Source organism: Anneissia japonica, unplaced genomic scaffold (assembly GCF_011630105.1).
Source record: "Anneissia japonica isolate Jap-2015-1 unplaced genomic scaffold, ASM1163010v1 scaffold287748_len1686314_cov196, whole genome shotgun sequence".
NCBI classification, from domain to species: domain Eukaryota; kingdom Metazoa; phylum Echinodermata; class Crinoidea; order Comatulida; family Comatulidae; genus Anneissia; species Anneissia japonica.
Window position 1 is genome coordinate 82,517 of NW_022727190.1, and position 14,243 is coordinate 96,759.

Consider the following 14,243-nt stretch of genomic DNA (forward strand, 5'->3'; position numbering starts at 1 on the left):
GAATAAATAACTCTACACTCGTGTTGCAAAAAGTAAAACATTTTCGGTTGAACTCCAACCTTCTTTTGTTGCAATCCTACGTGATATTTTGACATTTCTTTAGCAACCGTAAGCATCAATAATACGTGTGTTGTTTGAGACAAATGTCATAGATTTAATGCTTACATAAAATAATGCCAAGTAGATTATTAACAGCAGTTTACCGCTATTTTAGAATATCTTAACCTTTAGTCAATAATAGTTCTATTACATACAGTACTATTGTAAATAATAATATCCTTGTCTGGTATTACTATACATAGAAGGGTGCCCTTAGCATGAGGATATAATTAGTCTGGTCTATAGCATTGTTTCATTCCATGGAAAGATTGAAATATTTAGTATTTATGAAACCTAGGGTGTGAATAATTAAGACAAAACTTAGGCCAAACTTAAATTTTTTAATATGCAATGCTTGCTCCCGGTCCCCATGGTAGAGGGCAAAAGAAGCATTTACCATAACATGTAGGGGCCCCAGTTAATTCATTCATTCGTTTATTCATTCATTCATTCATTCTTTTATTCATTCATTCATTCATTCGACCAAAATACAGTAGTAATAAAAATATGAAAGATTAAAAATGACAGAAAAAGTATTGGAAAACATATTAACATACATTGGTCAGGATAGCCCAAGAAAACCAATAGCAGATTTATTTCCATGGGTTCCCTTCCAACACTGGATAGAAACGCAGAAAATAAGTCACTGGGAGTGGGTCTACGTCATGTGCTGTTAACTTTGGGTAGAACACGCGTACAATGTTAATTTTAACCGCAACACATGTATTCCATCTGGCCTTAGTAATTATAATCTGAAATTAATCAACATTTGACAGATACCGTAATGTGTAACAGTCCGTAGTAGCTTAATCTGAAGCCGTTGGTAATGTTCGAATGTCCAAACTCTAAAGTAAAATCAATAATGAGCAATGGAATCATAGAAACCCCATATCTACATTTTATGATCCTCTCATCCGAAATCATTTACATTAACATCAGAATGACAATATGCATCATCTCAATTTCATCATCATTATAATCATCATCACCGCCATTATAATCATCGTCGTTGTTATCATCATCACCGACATTATCTTCATCATATCAACAACTTTTACTGTTTTTAGTTGTATTTTTTATTTATGTGAGGGCCTTAAATGATCACCTTTAATGAATGGGCTACATTCCTTAAATAAAATAATTAAATAAATCGCGTATTGTATAATGGTCCTTAGGTGTTTCGATGTAATTACATTGTCCCAGTGTTTGATGTCGTCATCATGTATTTTAAAACATAAATTATGAAACAACGAATATATTCGGTTGACATTCATGATTTATTGTGACTTTTATTTTGAAATGGATAATAATTTTCTTTTAATGTTATGAACTTAAATTTTTATTGGAAGAACAATTGCAATTGGAGTACTATCTTGAAATTAAAAGCGTCGTCAAATGCACTAATTTGGTATTAAGTTAGCATCTGTTTATTGCTATTGCGTTTAATATTCCTCATCATCTTCTTCACCCTCCTCAAGGGAATCTACGCCGACTTCTTCGTAGTCCTTCTCCAGAGCTGCCAGATCTTCACGAGCCTCGGAGAACTCCCCTTCCTCCATGCCTTCACCTACGTACCAATGTACGAAAGCACGCTTGGCGTACATCAGATCGAACTTGTGATCAAGACGAGCCCATGCCTCGGCGATGGCTGTGGTGTTGCTTAACATACACACGGCACGTTGTACCTTGGCCAAGTCACCTCCTGGTACCACAGTTGGGGGTTGGTAGTTGATTCCGACCTTGAATCCAGTTGGACACCAGTCAACAAACTGGATGGTTCTCTTCGTCTTGATGGTAGCAATGGCTGCGTTGACATCCTTTGGCACAACGTCACCACGGTACAACAGACAACAAGCCATGTATTTTCCATGACGTGGATCACATTTCACCAACTGGTTAGCTGGCTCGAAGCAGGCATTGGTGACTTCAGAAACTGTGAGTTGCTCGTGGTAAGCCTTCTCAGCAGAAATAACGGGAGCATAGGTGGCAAGAGGGAAGTGAATACGTGGATAGGGTACCAAATTGGTCTGGAACTCTGTCAAGTCCACGTTCAATGCACCATCAAATCGGAGAGATGCAGTAATAGAGGATACGATTTGGCCAATCAGACGATTCAAGTTGGTGTAGGTTGGTCTTTCAATGTCAAGGTTTCTTCGACAGATATCGTAGATGGCTTCGTTGTCGACCATAAAGGCACAGTCGGAATGTTCAAGGGTTGTGTGCGTTGTCAAGATGGAATTGTATGGTTCTACGACTGCAGAAGCGATCTGGGGTGCTGGGTAGATGGCGAACTCGAGCTTGGATTTCTTTCCGTAGTCAACAGACAGACGCTCCATGAGGAGTGAAGTAAAACCAGATCCAGTACCACCACCGAAGCTGTGGAAGATCAGAAATCCCTGAAGACCGGTGCATTGATCGGATAGTTTACGGATCCTGTCAAGGACCTGATCAATGTTTTCTTTGCCAACGGTGTAGTGGCCTCTGGCGTAGTTGTTGGCAGCATCTTCCTTTCCAGTGATCATTTGTTCAGGATGGAAGAGCTGACGGTATGTACCGGTACGGATCTCATCGATGACAGTTGGCTCGAGATCGACGAATACAGCACGAGGCACGTGTTTACCAGCACCAGTCTCGCTGAAGAATGTGTTAAATGAATCGTCGCCACCTCCGATGGTCTTGTCACTTGGCATCTGACCATCAGGCTGGATACCGTGCTCCAAACAGTACAACTCCCAACAGGCGTTGCCCATCTGGACACCAGCTTGTCCAACATGGATGGAAATACACTCACGCTGAAAGATAAAGAAATCGTAAAGACCTATAGTATGAAATATATTTGCGTTCTATTCTACGTAGTTGATTACTAAGCTAAAGAGATACCAGTACAATACCTCTCTGCTATAAAAATAAAATTATTTTCAATACGTTGTATCGTGTCGTACCCTTTAAGTTCACTGAGATTACCGGGATACCTTCTTTTATACAATTCATGAATTAATAAAAAATCTCCCCTTGAAGAGTTTACACACGTGTTAACTGTGCGTGTACATCTGTTATTGTGATGGGCATAGGCGTAGATCCCGGAGGGGATGGGGGATATATCCCCCAATATTTGACAAGGGGGGATGGTCCATTGTATTATCCCCCTCCCCCCCCCCCAATATTTTGACTATGTATGGGATAAAATGGAGATTTACACACTTCAAAAGACTGTCACAGAAATAATTTCCAATGTCTTATGCGCTTACAAAGATGAAAATTAGCATAAATGTATTTATGTTGATAACAAAATTATTTTATCTAATACCAATCTAAGCTCTTCTTTCCTTAGATGTTAGATGTGCTTGCAAAGCAAGCCACATTTTCACACTGAAGGGTGTGTACGACATCAGTAATTTTATGTCAATTCCAAGAATTTTCAATCATCCCCCTCCCCCCTCAATGAAAAATACTTTTCTACGCCACTGGTGATGGGTTATACATGTTTAAATAATACAATTTTCAACACTATTCAGTAAACGACAATGCAGTCTTTTAATCATAACACACAACAAATGCATCAATTAATATCGAAAGCATCTAATTTTTGTAGCTATAAATGTTCATGTTCTGTATTTCGATTTCTCATACATGGAGGTATTATTGCTCATACACTAATCCTTCGTGTTATAATAGGCCTACATTGTCATGTCAGCAAATTATTATATTGTAGAGCTCCACGATAAATAATTCTAGTTAGGCTAGCTCTAACATGTGATTGGTTGGCCCTATAGCATGATTTTCATAGAAAAACTTCATCAGTATTTCCATTATTTAGAGAAATTGAAATTGGTAGCGTCTTTGCCCCAGGGCTTAAGTTTTAGTATATACCTTGACATATTACATATTACTACAGACGTAGACCCATGTTAAGGGTAAATTTGATCTAGAATAAATCTAGTCCTACCCTAATCTCTGAACTATCATACAAATAATAACCTCGCCAACAGATACTAATCAAGGATATCTTTTAGTATTAATATTAGCCAAGGATATCCATGCCTGCCTACGAGGTTAAATTATATTGTCAAACATGCAGCAGTAAATTTGCTGATAATTTTAATTTTGTCTATACCCCAATTTATTTCATTATTCTTAGTTTAAACTATAAATTATATTTAAATAAATTAATATAATAATAATTATTATTATTAATATCATAATATTATTATTATTATTATTAGTGAATTAGTGAATGAACCATTCATTTGTTTAGCCTATAACATGTAAATGATATCCCAGTATACAGTAACTTAAAATGTATTTAAAAAATTGACCCTGACAGTCGGCAGATACTAAGCCATATGTTAGCTAATTATATATGTCACATACTTGAAAGATAATTAATGTGCTATGGACAAGATATGTTCAACGTTGATGACTAATGCTTTAAGCAAATCACGTTTCTCATGTCGCATACTTTGTCTTATTATAAAAAAAAAATGTTACTATTGCGAATGCATTATAACGTGTTCATCCACTTGGGGAAATTATTTTGTAATTAATTCTAGTAAATTTTAGTATGATTTGTGTTGCTTTTTACAGTCGTATTTTAAACAAATCCCTTTCGTATTTAATATGTTGCTTATAGGTCATTGATACGTGTATAATGAGAGAACTTTGTTTAGAATAACCTATCGACTCAGGCGTTCCCTAATCGTGTTGTTTCCAGTTCGAGTATCGTGTCTCTTTACAACAGACAACGGGATAGTCTTCAAACTTGCTAATAATTTAATTTGTGTCTGTTTATTTTAGCTATTTGGAGAGGTTCACTGAACAAGTGCCAACCCTAAAAACCAAAATACTTCCGATTCAAATTAAACCGACCTCCTGTTAGTTTATTGGATTTCCTGGTTTCGGTTTTCAGTGGATATTCAGTTCTTCAACGTGGTCGTTCCGCCCATCAGCGGAATTGTTCTTATCAGCTTCAATGATTTTTTTTGTAATTTATATTTTGAAAAGGCATACGTACATGTGTAGGCCTAAATGGCTATCTATATCCGTATGGTCAAAGATTATTTATGGTAGGCCTATAGTCACTCGTAAAAAACGCACCGGTTGCACTGCGGAGTTTGCCGCCAAATATAATAATACTCATTAAAATTCCATTCCATGCTGCTGATAAAAAAAATTAAGAAGACCATATTCTGGGCCTGGGATATGTATCATCGGAGATTGGATTCATTCCAATGGTGTACAAATAAATGTCATAATTTAGGCCACTGCCACGCCCTATGCCTTTACATAGGCCGGGCACATTGATGTGTAAATTATTGTTCTTTCGGGTGCCCGGTAGATTGTTGTTGAAGGGGAAGAATTGTATTTCAGTTTATTATGTATTTCACAAGATCTATTTAAAAACTCCATAGTTTATCAGTTGGCACTTAAAAACATCTGTTTCCTAGACATAGAAATTAGAACAATATTCATATCGAGATACATTCAGGGATCATATTAGAAGTTGACCATTCAGTGGTCCACGCTTTCAGTCGGGGATAGCCTTGTGGAAACAGAGTGTTGTTTAAAAATCCTCTTAAATCCTGTTAAAATTCCGATCGGACAGATAACGAACTAAGAAATATAAACTGATAATACTTTACTTATTATGAGAATTCACAGCTGCATGAAGCCAAACTATAACATGCATAATTGTAGGACTGATGATTTCTATTGATTTTGTAAATCGGTGAATTTCACGAGAAATTATCCTTGCGTTTATGATTGATTACAAAGCTGTCGTAAATTTTCTTTTAAAAGCATGATATTACGTGGTTGGACAAATGTGCGTTAAATATCGATATTTGGGCCTGATTACACTCTGAGTGTAAATTATTCTAGAGTTGTGATTGAGTTTACGCATAAACGGTTCAAAATCTTCCCGTTGAAAGCTTTGTTTATTTCAAATGCAGAAATAATGGGATTTTAAAATCAATGACACACTCGAATGCCTGGATACACCCAAAACGAATGGTGGGAAATGGAAAATAATCTGCGCATACGAATATTGAAAGGATAAAGTTACTGTTGGCAGATCAAAAACTACCAAATTTCGAGAATAGGTTAAAATGGATAAAGCTTAGACCCGGGAAACCCAATAATAATTTTGTACCGGTACAGAGACCTATCGTTTCGCATGTACAGTATACCTATTTTCTGTTCGTCCTAAGTATTTTTGGGAAATATGTTAGCTTAGGACAAGATTTTGAACGAATATGGGTAAAAGACAAATCTAATTTACCCATAGTCCTATACAGCCAAAATATATAGGGAAGTACGTAACAAACAACTGGAGAACTGAGTATAGGCCTAAACATTGACTAATATTTGCTTTTGAAACAGTTTCTTTACAAAAGAAAATGTCCGAGTTAAGACATGGAGAGAGCGCCACGAATATTTTGAAAAGTCAAGTACCTTGATTTCAACTTACCATGTTTGTAATATAAGTAGACTGGTAATTGATGAAAACCTGAAAATTGTGTAGCTGTCCTTCTAGTTTTGGGCCAGATGATTTGCAGTCCTCGTTCTCGGGGCCTAGTTAATGCTAGGAGTGAGACAACGAATGTAAAAAGTAACTATAGCCTCAGCATTTATATAGCTGCATAAACGAGCGTTCATCATTGGCTAATTCAGTCATTAATATTCATTAAACTATATCGAAGCATTTCATTGGTTGAATTGATTTAGACTATATACAGGATTTATAATTACAGTGTATGGAATAAGGTAGAGACTGAGGACATCGGGATTTATTTTACATTCGAAATTGATAAAAAGTGTCACAAATCCGCCGTTGATGTCTAAATTAAACACACACAAAAAAAAAATCTTAATAGAGTGTTTCCAACATTGTAGTCGACAAACGTTTGTAATAATTTCCCGCTCCAAAGATGATCATTTAATCAGGAACGGATCCGAGGTTTTTAAAGCAGTGTGCACAAAGTGCCACATCGCTTTTTAGTGATTTTGATAAGAAAGAATTGCAATTTTAGGAATAACAATAGGAGGCCTGCTTTTCGGTGATCGGTGATTCACAGTATGTGTGAGTGTGTGTAGGTGATCATATATGGGGGTATGCAGCTGTGTAGAAGTAATTCTTCCATTCCTCAACTTTCGAAATTTGTCTTTTGTACCTTCTTATCCTCTGTATTTACAATTCTCTTTGTCTTTCTCCTAAGGTCCAGTCTGTGTTTATATTGCGCGTGGAACTTTGTAGCCTCTCATAAACCATGATAAAACGATTCTTTGTTAAAACAAGGATTTTATCATTACAGATAAAATTCCTTGGTTAAAATTTCCGTTTCGTACTTTCTATTCTTTCTTTTTCACTATACTTAAACCAGTAAAATTTTTCATTGGCTCAATGTTTTATTTATTTATTTGCCAATTCCAGGCTCAACATTTTCTTATTTTGTTATAATTGTTCATAATAAAATATAAAGTTATTATTGGGGGATGATTATGTATTTCAGCACAATTAGCCGAATATTTATGTCGTTCCTGATTCAGCTTCAGATTACGTCACATCATTAAACCTTATTTAAAATTCTACCTCAGCCTCAATTTGTTCGTGTTCTTATTTTTTAAGCAATCTCAGCCTCAGTGTTCTTATAATATGCTCTTATTAAAAGATGTAAATTATCTTATTCTTAGTATTGTGTTATACATTACAGTACTATGTGTGTTTAATGGTGACGGATTTACCCTCAGTTCTCCCGTCGCTACTATACACCTTTTTAAAAAAATAAGAACCAGTAAAATTTTGCCCAGGCTCAGTGTTCTTATTTTTTGGCCAATTTCAGGCTTAAAATGTTCTTATTTTACACACTTTTTAAACATGGAAAATTATTATTGTACACTGTACTGGGAGGTGAAAGCGGCCCTGCAAAAAATGGCCCCTGAAAGAAAGGCCCAGCAAAAATGGCCCCACAAAAAATAGTTGAAAACAGCCTCAATTTGTTCTTATTTTGTTCTTAATTTTTAAGCAATTTCAGCCTCTTATAAAATGTGTTCTTATAAAAAAAAAGTGTAACGATAATTAACCATCCTTTTTGCCATATCTTTACGTTTTATACTTACCATGGATGTATAAAATTAGCCTTACTATGTATTCGGCATTTTTGTACAAGCTATTACTGTATATATTTTATCTTGAATCATGCTTTCCATCTCATAAACATTAGTTAATCTAGTCGGCCACTCCCCTCACTTCATTTTTCTTTTTCTGAAACACTTCTCATATATTTTCTTGATTTTCTAATTACACGTATAATCTCATCTATTTATACGTTGCCGCAGTATGCAGCGAAGGCCTAGGCTTGCGCACTTTATCATTTCCCCCTTCGGCATAGCGCCTTCTGGCTCTTTCGTGATCCTCAATTCCTTTCATCCGGTATATTACATTTCTTGTCACAATCGATACTAAATCATTAGCTGGTGATAAATGTTGTCTCTGATAATGTCCATGCTCGAACTGTCTCCATAAATAATATAACAGGGCGTTTTTTTTTCTTCTAAAGTGGATAGACTTGAGTATGACATAGACCTGCCTCTTAACATTCCTCATTGGCCTATCTATTTACATGCTTAGTTGAGGATTACAGTACCAAGGCTCGGTTCGGAACTATTCAGCGCCTTGTATAGCAAAAGGGAAAATCATTGATTTTAATATGTTAAATCAATCATAATTTAGTAATAATACAATAATTGTTATGAATTTACATATATCATTGGTGTAATTATAGGCAATAAATTAATAATCTTTATAATTAGTATCATCTGTTATTATTGGTTTCATTAATAAATATATGCACAGTACTGGAATGTGATATTGATGCGTATTATTATTGTCATAATTATTAACATTATTATTTGTGATATAGGCCCTATGTTGTTGTCAATGCCTTCATCATCATTACAGTTTATCATCATTATTATTAATTCCTATTGATTATATGAATATTTTCTACATAATTATCAATTCACAGTTAGCTTTACAGGAACACTAATAAGAATTAAAGTTTTTTGAAAATTACCTGAGTATTACATGAGTGAAAACTTTTACCGTGGGATTTAAATAACTCAAAAACATAGACACATAACATTTCCACCATCTGTTATCAACAATTATTGTAAATATTATTTTTGTATAATCACCGCTATTGTCATTCATTTATTTGGCTTGCCACGTCTGGTTCGGAATATTAATTCTGATATGTATATCGATTATTAAAGACTACGGTAGTAAATATGGTGATCTATACAAGTAGCTTTTAGATCCATTGCAAATTTTACAACCCGATATTTTGAGTTCTTTGCCGACATTAATAATTCTTGGTCAAAAAGCTATTCAGACGGCAGCCTATAAAAACGTTTATCAACACCCTTGTGCATGGAAATTCAAAGATGCCAACCACCAGGTCACATGGCATTTAAGTGCCATACTGTACTTAATAAATTCTTAAACATTGTCAAACGAAGGAGGTAAAAGTCAAACTTCAGACGAAGATGGTGAAAATAATGCATTTATGAAAATAGACTACAGCAATGATATTCTGAAAATTGACATTTTTTAAAGTAAAATTTGCAGATTTAGTTTCAAATGCGTTGAAATACAGTACTGTACTGTATTTTGAAATTGAATCACAAAGGAAATCAAACGCAACACAACAAATGAGGAAAGTTGTTGGAAACCCCCGAATAGCAGATTCCAGACTTTTTAAAATTCCTCCCTTATGTGTATGGGAGGCTTTATCCCCTCCCTCGGGGAAATTTTATTTCCTAAGTGCTCTAAAATGCATTTAGGATCTGCATTTTTCTCGATCTTATCCGAGAGCGCTTTATAAAACGACATATTTACAGTGTTTATGCAGCTAGTTGGTGTAGGCCTACATGATGTTACCATTAAATACATGGTAACACAGTAATAAGATGGCTACAAGGGTCACAAATAATAATATATGTTTTATAATATAGGCATAACATTTAGGCTATGCACGAGGTTTTGGTCCTTAAGTGCGAGATAGATCCCAAATGCACGAGACTTTGTAGGTCTGGAATAAGCACTGTAGGAGTATGGTAAAATAAGAAAAGCCGAGATCCAGAATCATTAGCAAAATTATATGCAAACTTTGATTGTGAAATTTCTTATACTGAAAGCATGGTTAGTGTAATTGTTGTGTACATTTTGATATTTCCGATTTGTTCAACCATTCAGTCAATTCAATGATGATCTTGTTTTATTTGTTCTAAGCCGTTGGACAGGCTCATTGTAGTAAAATACGCAGTCATGTCTGCTTGTGTATGTTTTTCTATCTATTTTTATGCTTTAATGCTGATTTTACTGTACTGTACAGGTTTGTGATTGAATGCACGAATTAATATCAAAGGAAATGAAATAATCATTCATAAGGCAGGTTTGTATCATGGACACTAAATGTTACTGAATACAGTATTAATGTTTTGCAGAAGTGATTGTGTGCGTCCTCTTGAATAACACCAATTGTTGAATAAAGGTTGTAGTTTTAGTCGTTGATTGTGGGGTGGGGAACGAGGGTGGGGTCTCGCGCACTCATAAAAACGCCACTGAATGCTTGTTGCTCACACCATCGTTCTTTCACACATCTATCTAACAAGACTTACAAGAATCGGAAGAAAATCTAAATAGTTTACAACGTTGATTTATTATTAATAAATATGAAACGAGTTCCTCAATGCTTGAAAAACATTTCTACAAAGATATGGTTTCCCTGTTCAGTAAGGACGATTTCAGTGAGATTGAATTATTATTGCAACTTTAAAGTGAGCACCACTCAAAATGTGGTATAAATATGTTCTTTCGTCTAAAGGGTGATTTACCATTACTATTAATATGTACGTTGTATTTAGGCAATGTTTAGGCAATGTTTAGGCAATGTTGATTTAGAACGCGAGCAGATCTAATACTCCTCGCCCTCTTCCTCTTCACCCTCTTCAAGAGAATCAACGCCAACCTCTTCGTAGTCCTTCTCCAGGGCTGCCAAATCCTCACGAGCCTCCGAGAACTCTCCTTCCTCCATGCCTTCACCTACGTACCAATGTACGAAAGCACGCTTGGCGTACATCAGATCAAACTTGTGGTCGAGACGAGCCCATGCCTCGGCGATGGCTGTGGTGTTGCTTAACATACACACGGCACGTTGTACCTTGGCTAAGTCACCCCCTGGTACCACGGTTGGGGGTTGGTAGTTGATGCCGACCTTGAAACCAGTTGGACACCAGTCAACAAACTGGATGGTTCTCTTGGTCTTGATGGTAGCAATGGCTGCATTGACATCCTTTGGTACGACGTCACCACGGTACAACAGACAGCAAGCCATGTACTTGCCATGACGTGGATCACATTTCACCAACTGGTTAGCTGGCTCGAAACAAGCGTTTGTAATTTCTGCAACGGTCAACTGCTCATGGTAAGCCTTTTCGGCCGAGATGACTGGAGCATAGGTGGCGAGAGGGAAGTGAATACGTGGATAGGGTACCAAGTTGGTCTGGAACTCTGTCAAGTCCACATTCAGTGCACCATCAAATCGAAGAGAAGCGGTGATGGATGACACAATCTGACTAATCAGACGGTTTAGGTTTGTGTAGGTTGGTCTCTCAATATCAAGGTTTCTTCTGCAGATGTCGTAGATGGCTTCGTTATCAACCATAAAGGCACAGTCGGAATGCTCGAGAGTGGTGTGAGTAGTCAGGATGGAATTGTATGGCTCTACAACTGCTGTTGAGATTTGAGGTGCTGGGTAGATGGCAAACTCAAGTTTGGATTTCTTTCCATAATCGACAGAGAGTCGTTCCATGAGGAGCGAAGAGAAGCCAGATCCAGTACCACCACCAAAGCTGTGGAAGATCAAGAATCCTTGAAGACCAGTGCACTGATCTGCTAATTTGCGGATCCTGTCCAGTACCATGTCAATGTGTTCCTTGCCTACAGTGTAGTGGCCTCTGGCGTAGTTGTTCGCCGCATCTTCTTTGCCGGTGATCAGTTGTTCTGGATGGAAGAGTTGACGGTATGTACCGGTTCGGACCTCATCTGCAGGAATTAAAAGTATGAATGACATTAGCACGAGTTTTGATGGATGCGAGTATTTTAGTGATCTTGAAGAACTTATGAAATTTTAAATCTTTTAAATACTAACCTACTACACTTGGCTCAAGATCGACGAACACGGCACGAGGAACGTGCTTGCCAGCACCAGTCTCACTGAAGAATGTGTTGAAGGAATCGTCACCACCTCCGATGGTCTTGTCACTTGGCATCTGACCATCAGGCTGGATACCGTGCTCCAAGCAGTACAGTTCCCAGCAGGCATTACCGATCTGGACACCAGCTTGGCCAACATGGATGGAAATACATTCACGCTGAAATTATGGAATAAATAATAATAATTACAATGAATGAGAATACAACCAAGCATAAATTATAAATCTAATTTATACTGTAATTAGATTTAAATAAATAAAATGGCATGAACTCCGTTCATTAAATAAGCCGATTCGGAAATTTTAAAAGGGCATTAAAATGTACGAATGCATAAGCATATTTTCTATTTCATAAAAAACATTTAATTATCCATATAGGCCAATTCACCAGCAGTATTGCATCATTTAAATACTTGAACCACCATCAGAGATCAATACATTCAAAGGTCAGACTAGCAGCTGGTTATTCATTCCGCATTCAAACCCACAAATTGCTTAACTATTAATGGATTCTATCTTGTTATTTCCGCATTTTCAAGACAATGAAACGATTCAATCTACTACAGTATGTCCGCACAACAGGTATACCTGCTGTGGTTTACTAGATTACACTGGTAGGTGCTATTCAACTTCTGTACTACTCTATGCATAAAATAGCAATTAGCGTATCGACTAGTCCAAGTACGCGTTCTAATTATTTAAATCTTTTCATTAAAAGAAGACAAGCATGCTGTGATTTAATTGTATTTAAGGAATCCTGCGAAGACAAGGTTTCTATTATCTACTAGAACAAGGATCGTATCTGATCGATTCCTTTGTCGTCGACCTACCTACTAATTACTGTAGTCTATTGTTCAGCAACCGAGCACCTCGTGTGCCGAGCTGAGCACATACAAACCACGAGGTTGGCTGGGCTTATTTAATACTGTTACTGAAGGCCTATCTCTATATTTTTCCAGTTTTATTCCAGTATAAGAAAATATGGTAGTATGACCAACTCAATTCACATAACACTATAGTAGCACTAACAAGTTTAACTATTTTTTTTTAATCGATATTTGAATTTAATGTACTTAAAATTCGCTTTAAATCACAACAAGGACGATGAAAAACCGCCGGGTTATAACTGTGGGATTAAAGCGCGGCTTCTTAAATTCAATAAATATTTGAATGTGATAAAGGAAAACATTTCACTCACCATATTTGTAGATTTTTGGTTTTAACTGATATGGGTGTGACGTGAAGACTCGTTTTTTGAATTCTTCTCCGATCCGTTTTCAATGACAGGACGATGAAGAGTGATTCGGCAACGGTCCGGGGATTGGTTTATAAATGCACATGACGTCACCAATGACTCATCACGCGGCCTCGGAACGTTGCCATAGAAATATCTCATTATGCCGATCATAAGTTTGAATTTGAATTCTATTTTGAACGGTGAATTTCGATACGCATGATGGGAATGCTGAGATTAACGGTTAAGGTGTGGTGTGCTTATGCACATTCATCCACATGGCATGCTCTATCATGAATAATTCATCACAACCATGTCTTGAATGCGTTTGTACAATGTGGGACTTTCATACCATAGAATAAAGAAAACATGATTCGAGGCTAGTTTTACCATACAAATAGATAAATATGTATATAAATATTTATATATGAACATTCATCTTTATATTATAATATATATATCTATCTATCAATATATATATATATATATATATATATACAATATATTATGTATACTGTAGGCCTACTATGTAATGTAGGCCTATAATAATACCGTATATAAATAAATAGACCTATTCACACACGGCCGTTTGTATGTATAATATTATGTGCGTCTGTATCCATACTGTATATAGGCC

The 14,243-nt window shown here is 36.3% G+C and overlaps 2 protein-coding genes across 2 annotated transcripts; both read right to left on the bottom strand.

The window, feature by feature from the left end:
- Positions 1-1,357: 1,357 nt before the first annotated feature.
- LOC117113579 (tubulin alpha-1A chain-like) lies at positions 1,358-6,715 on the bottom strand. The gene is made up of 2 exons (XM_033256960.1): positions 6,566-6,715; positions 1,358-2,891 (listed from the first exon to the last, which is right to left on the bottom strand). Exons 1-2 carry the CDS (start codon positions 6,566-6,568, stop codon positions 1,542-1,544), a joined length of 1,353 nt encoding a protein of 450 aa, XP_033112851.1. The 5' UTR covers positions 6,569-6,715; the 3' UTR covers positions 1,358-1,541.
- A 4,083-nt stretch (positions 6,716-10,798) lies between these two features.
- LOC117113566 (tubulin alpha-1 chain-like) lies at positions 10,799-13,728 on the bottom strand. The gene is made up of 3 exons (XM_033256936.1): positions 13,571-13,728; positions 12,309-12,531; positions 10,799-12,202 (listed from the first exon to the last, which is right to left on the bottom strand). The coding sequence occupies exons 1-3, from the start codon at positions 13,571-13,573 to the stop codon at positions 11,073-11,075; spliced, it is 1,356 nt and encodes a 451-aa protein (XP_033112827.1). The 5' UTR covers positions 13,574-13,728; the 3' UTR covers positions 10,799-11,072.
- Between the last annotated feature and the right edge of the window lie 515 nt (positions 13,729-14,243).

Excerpts from the sequence above, each read along its gene's own strand:
- LOC117113566 (XM_033256936.1), bottom strand. Across the intron at positions 12,203-12,308 it reads TCTTGAGCCAAGTGTAGTAG|ATGAGGTCCGAACCGGTACA; the intron begins GTTAGTATTTAA and ends TAATTCCTGCAG.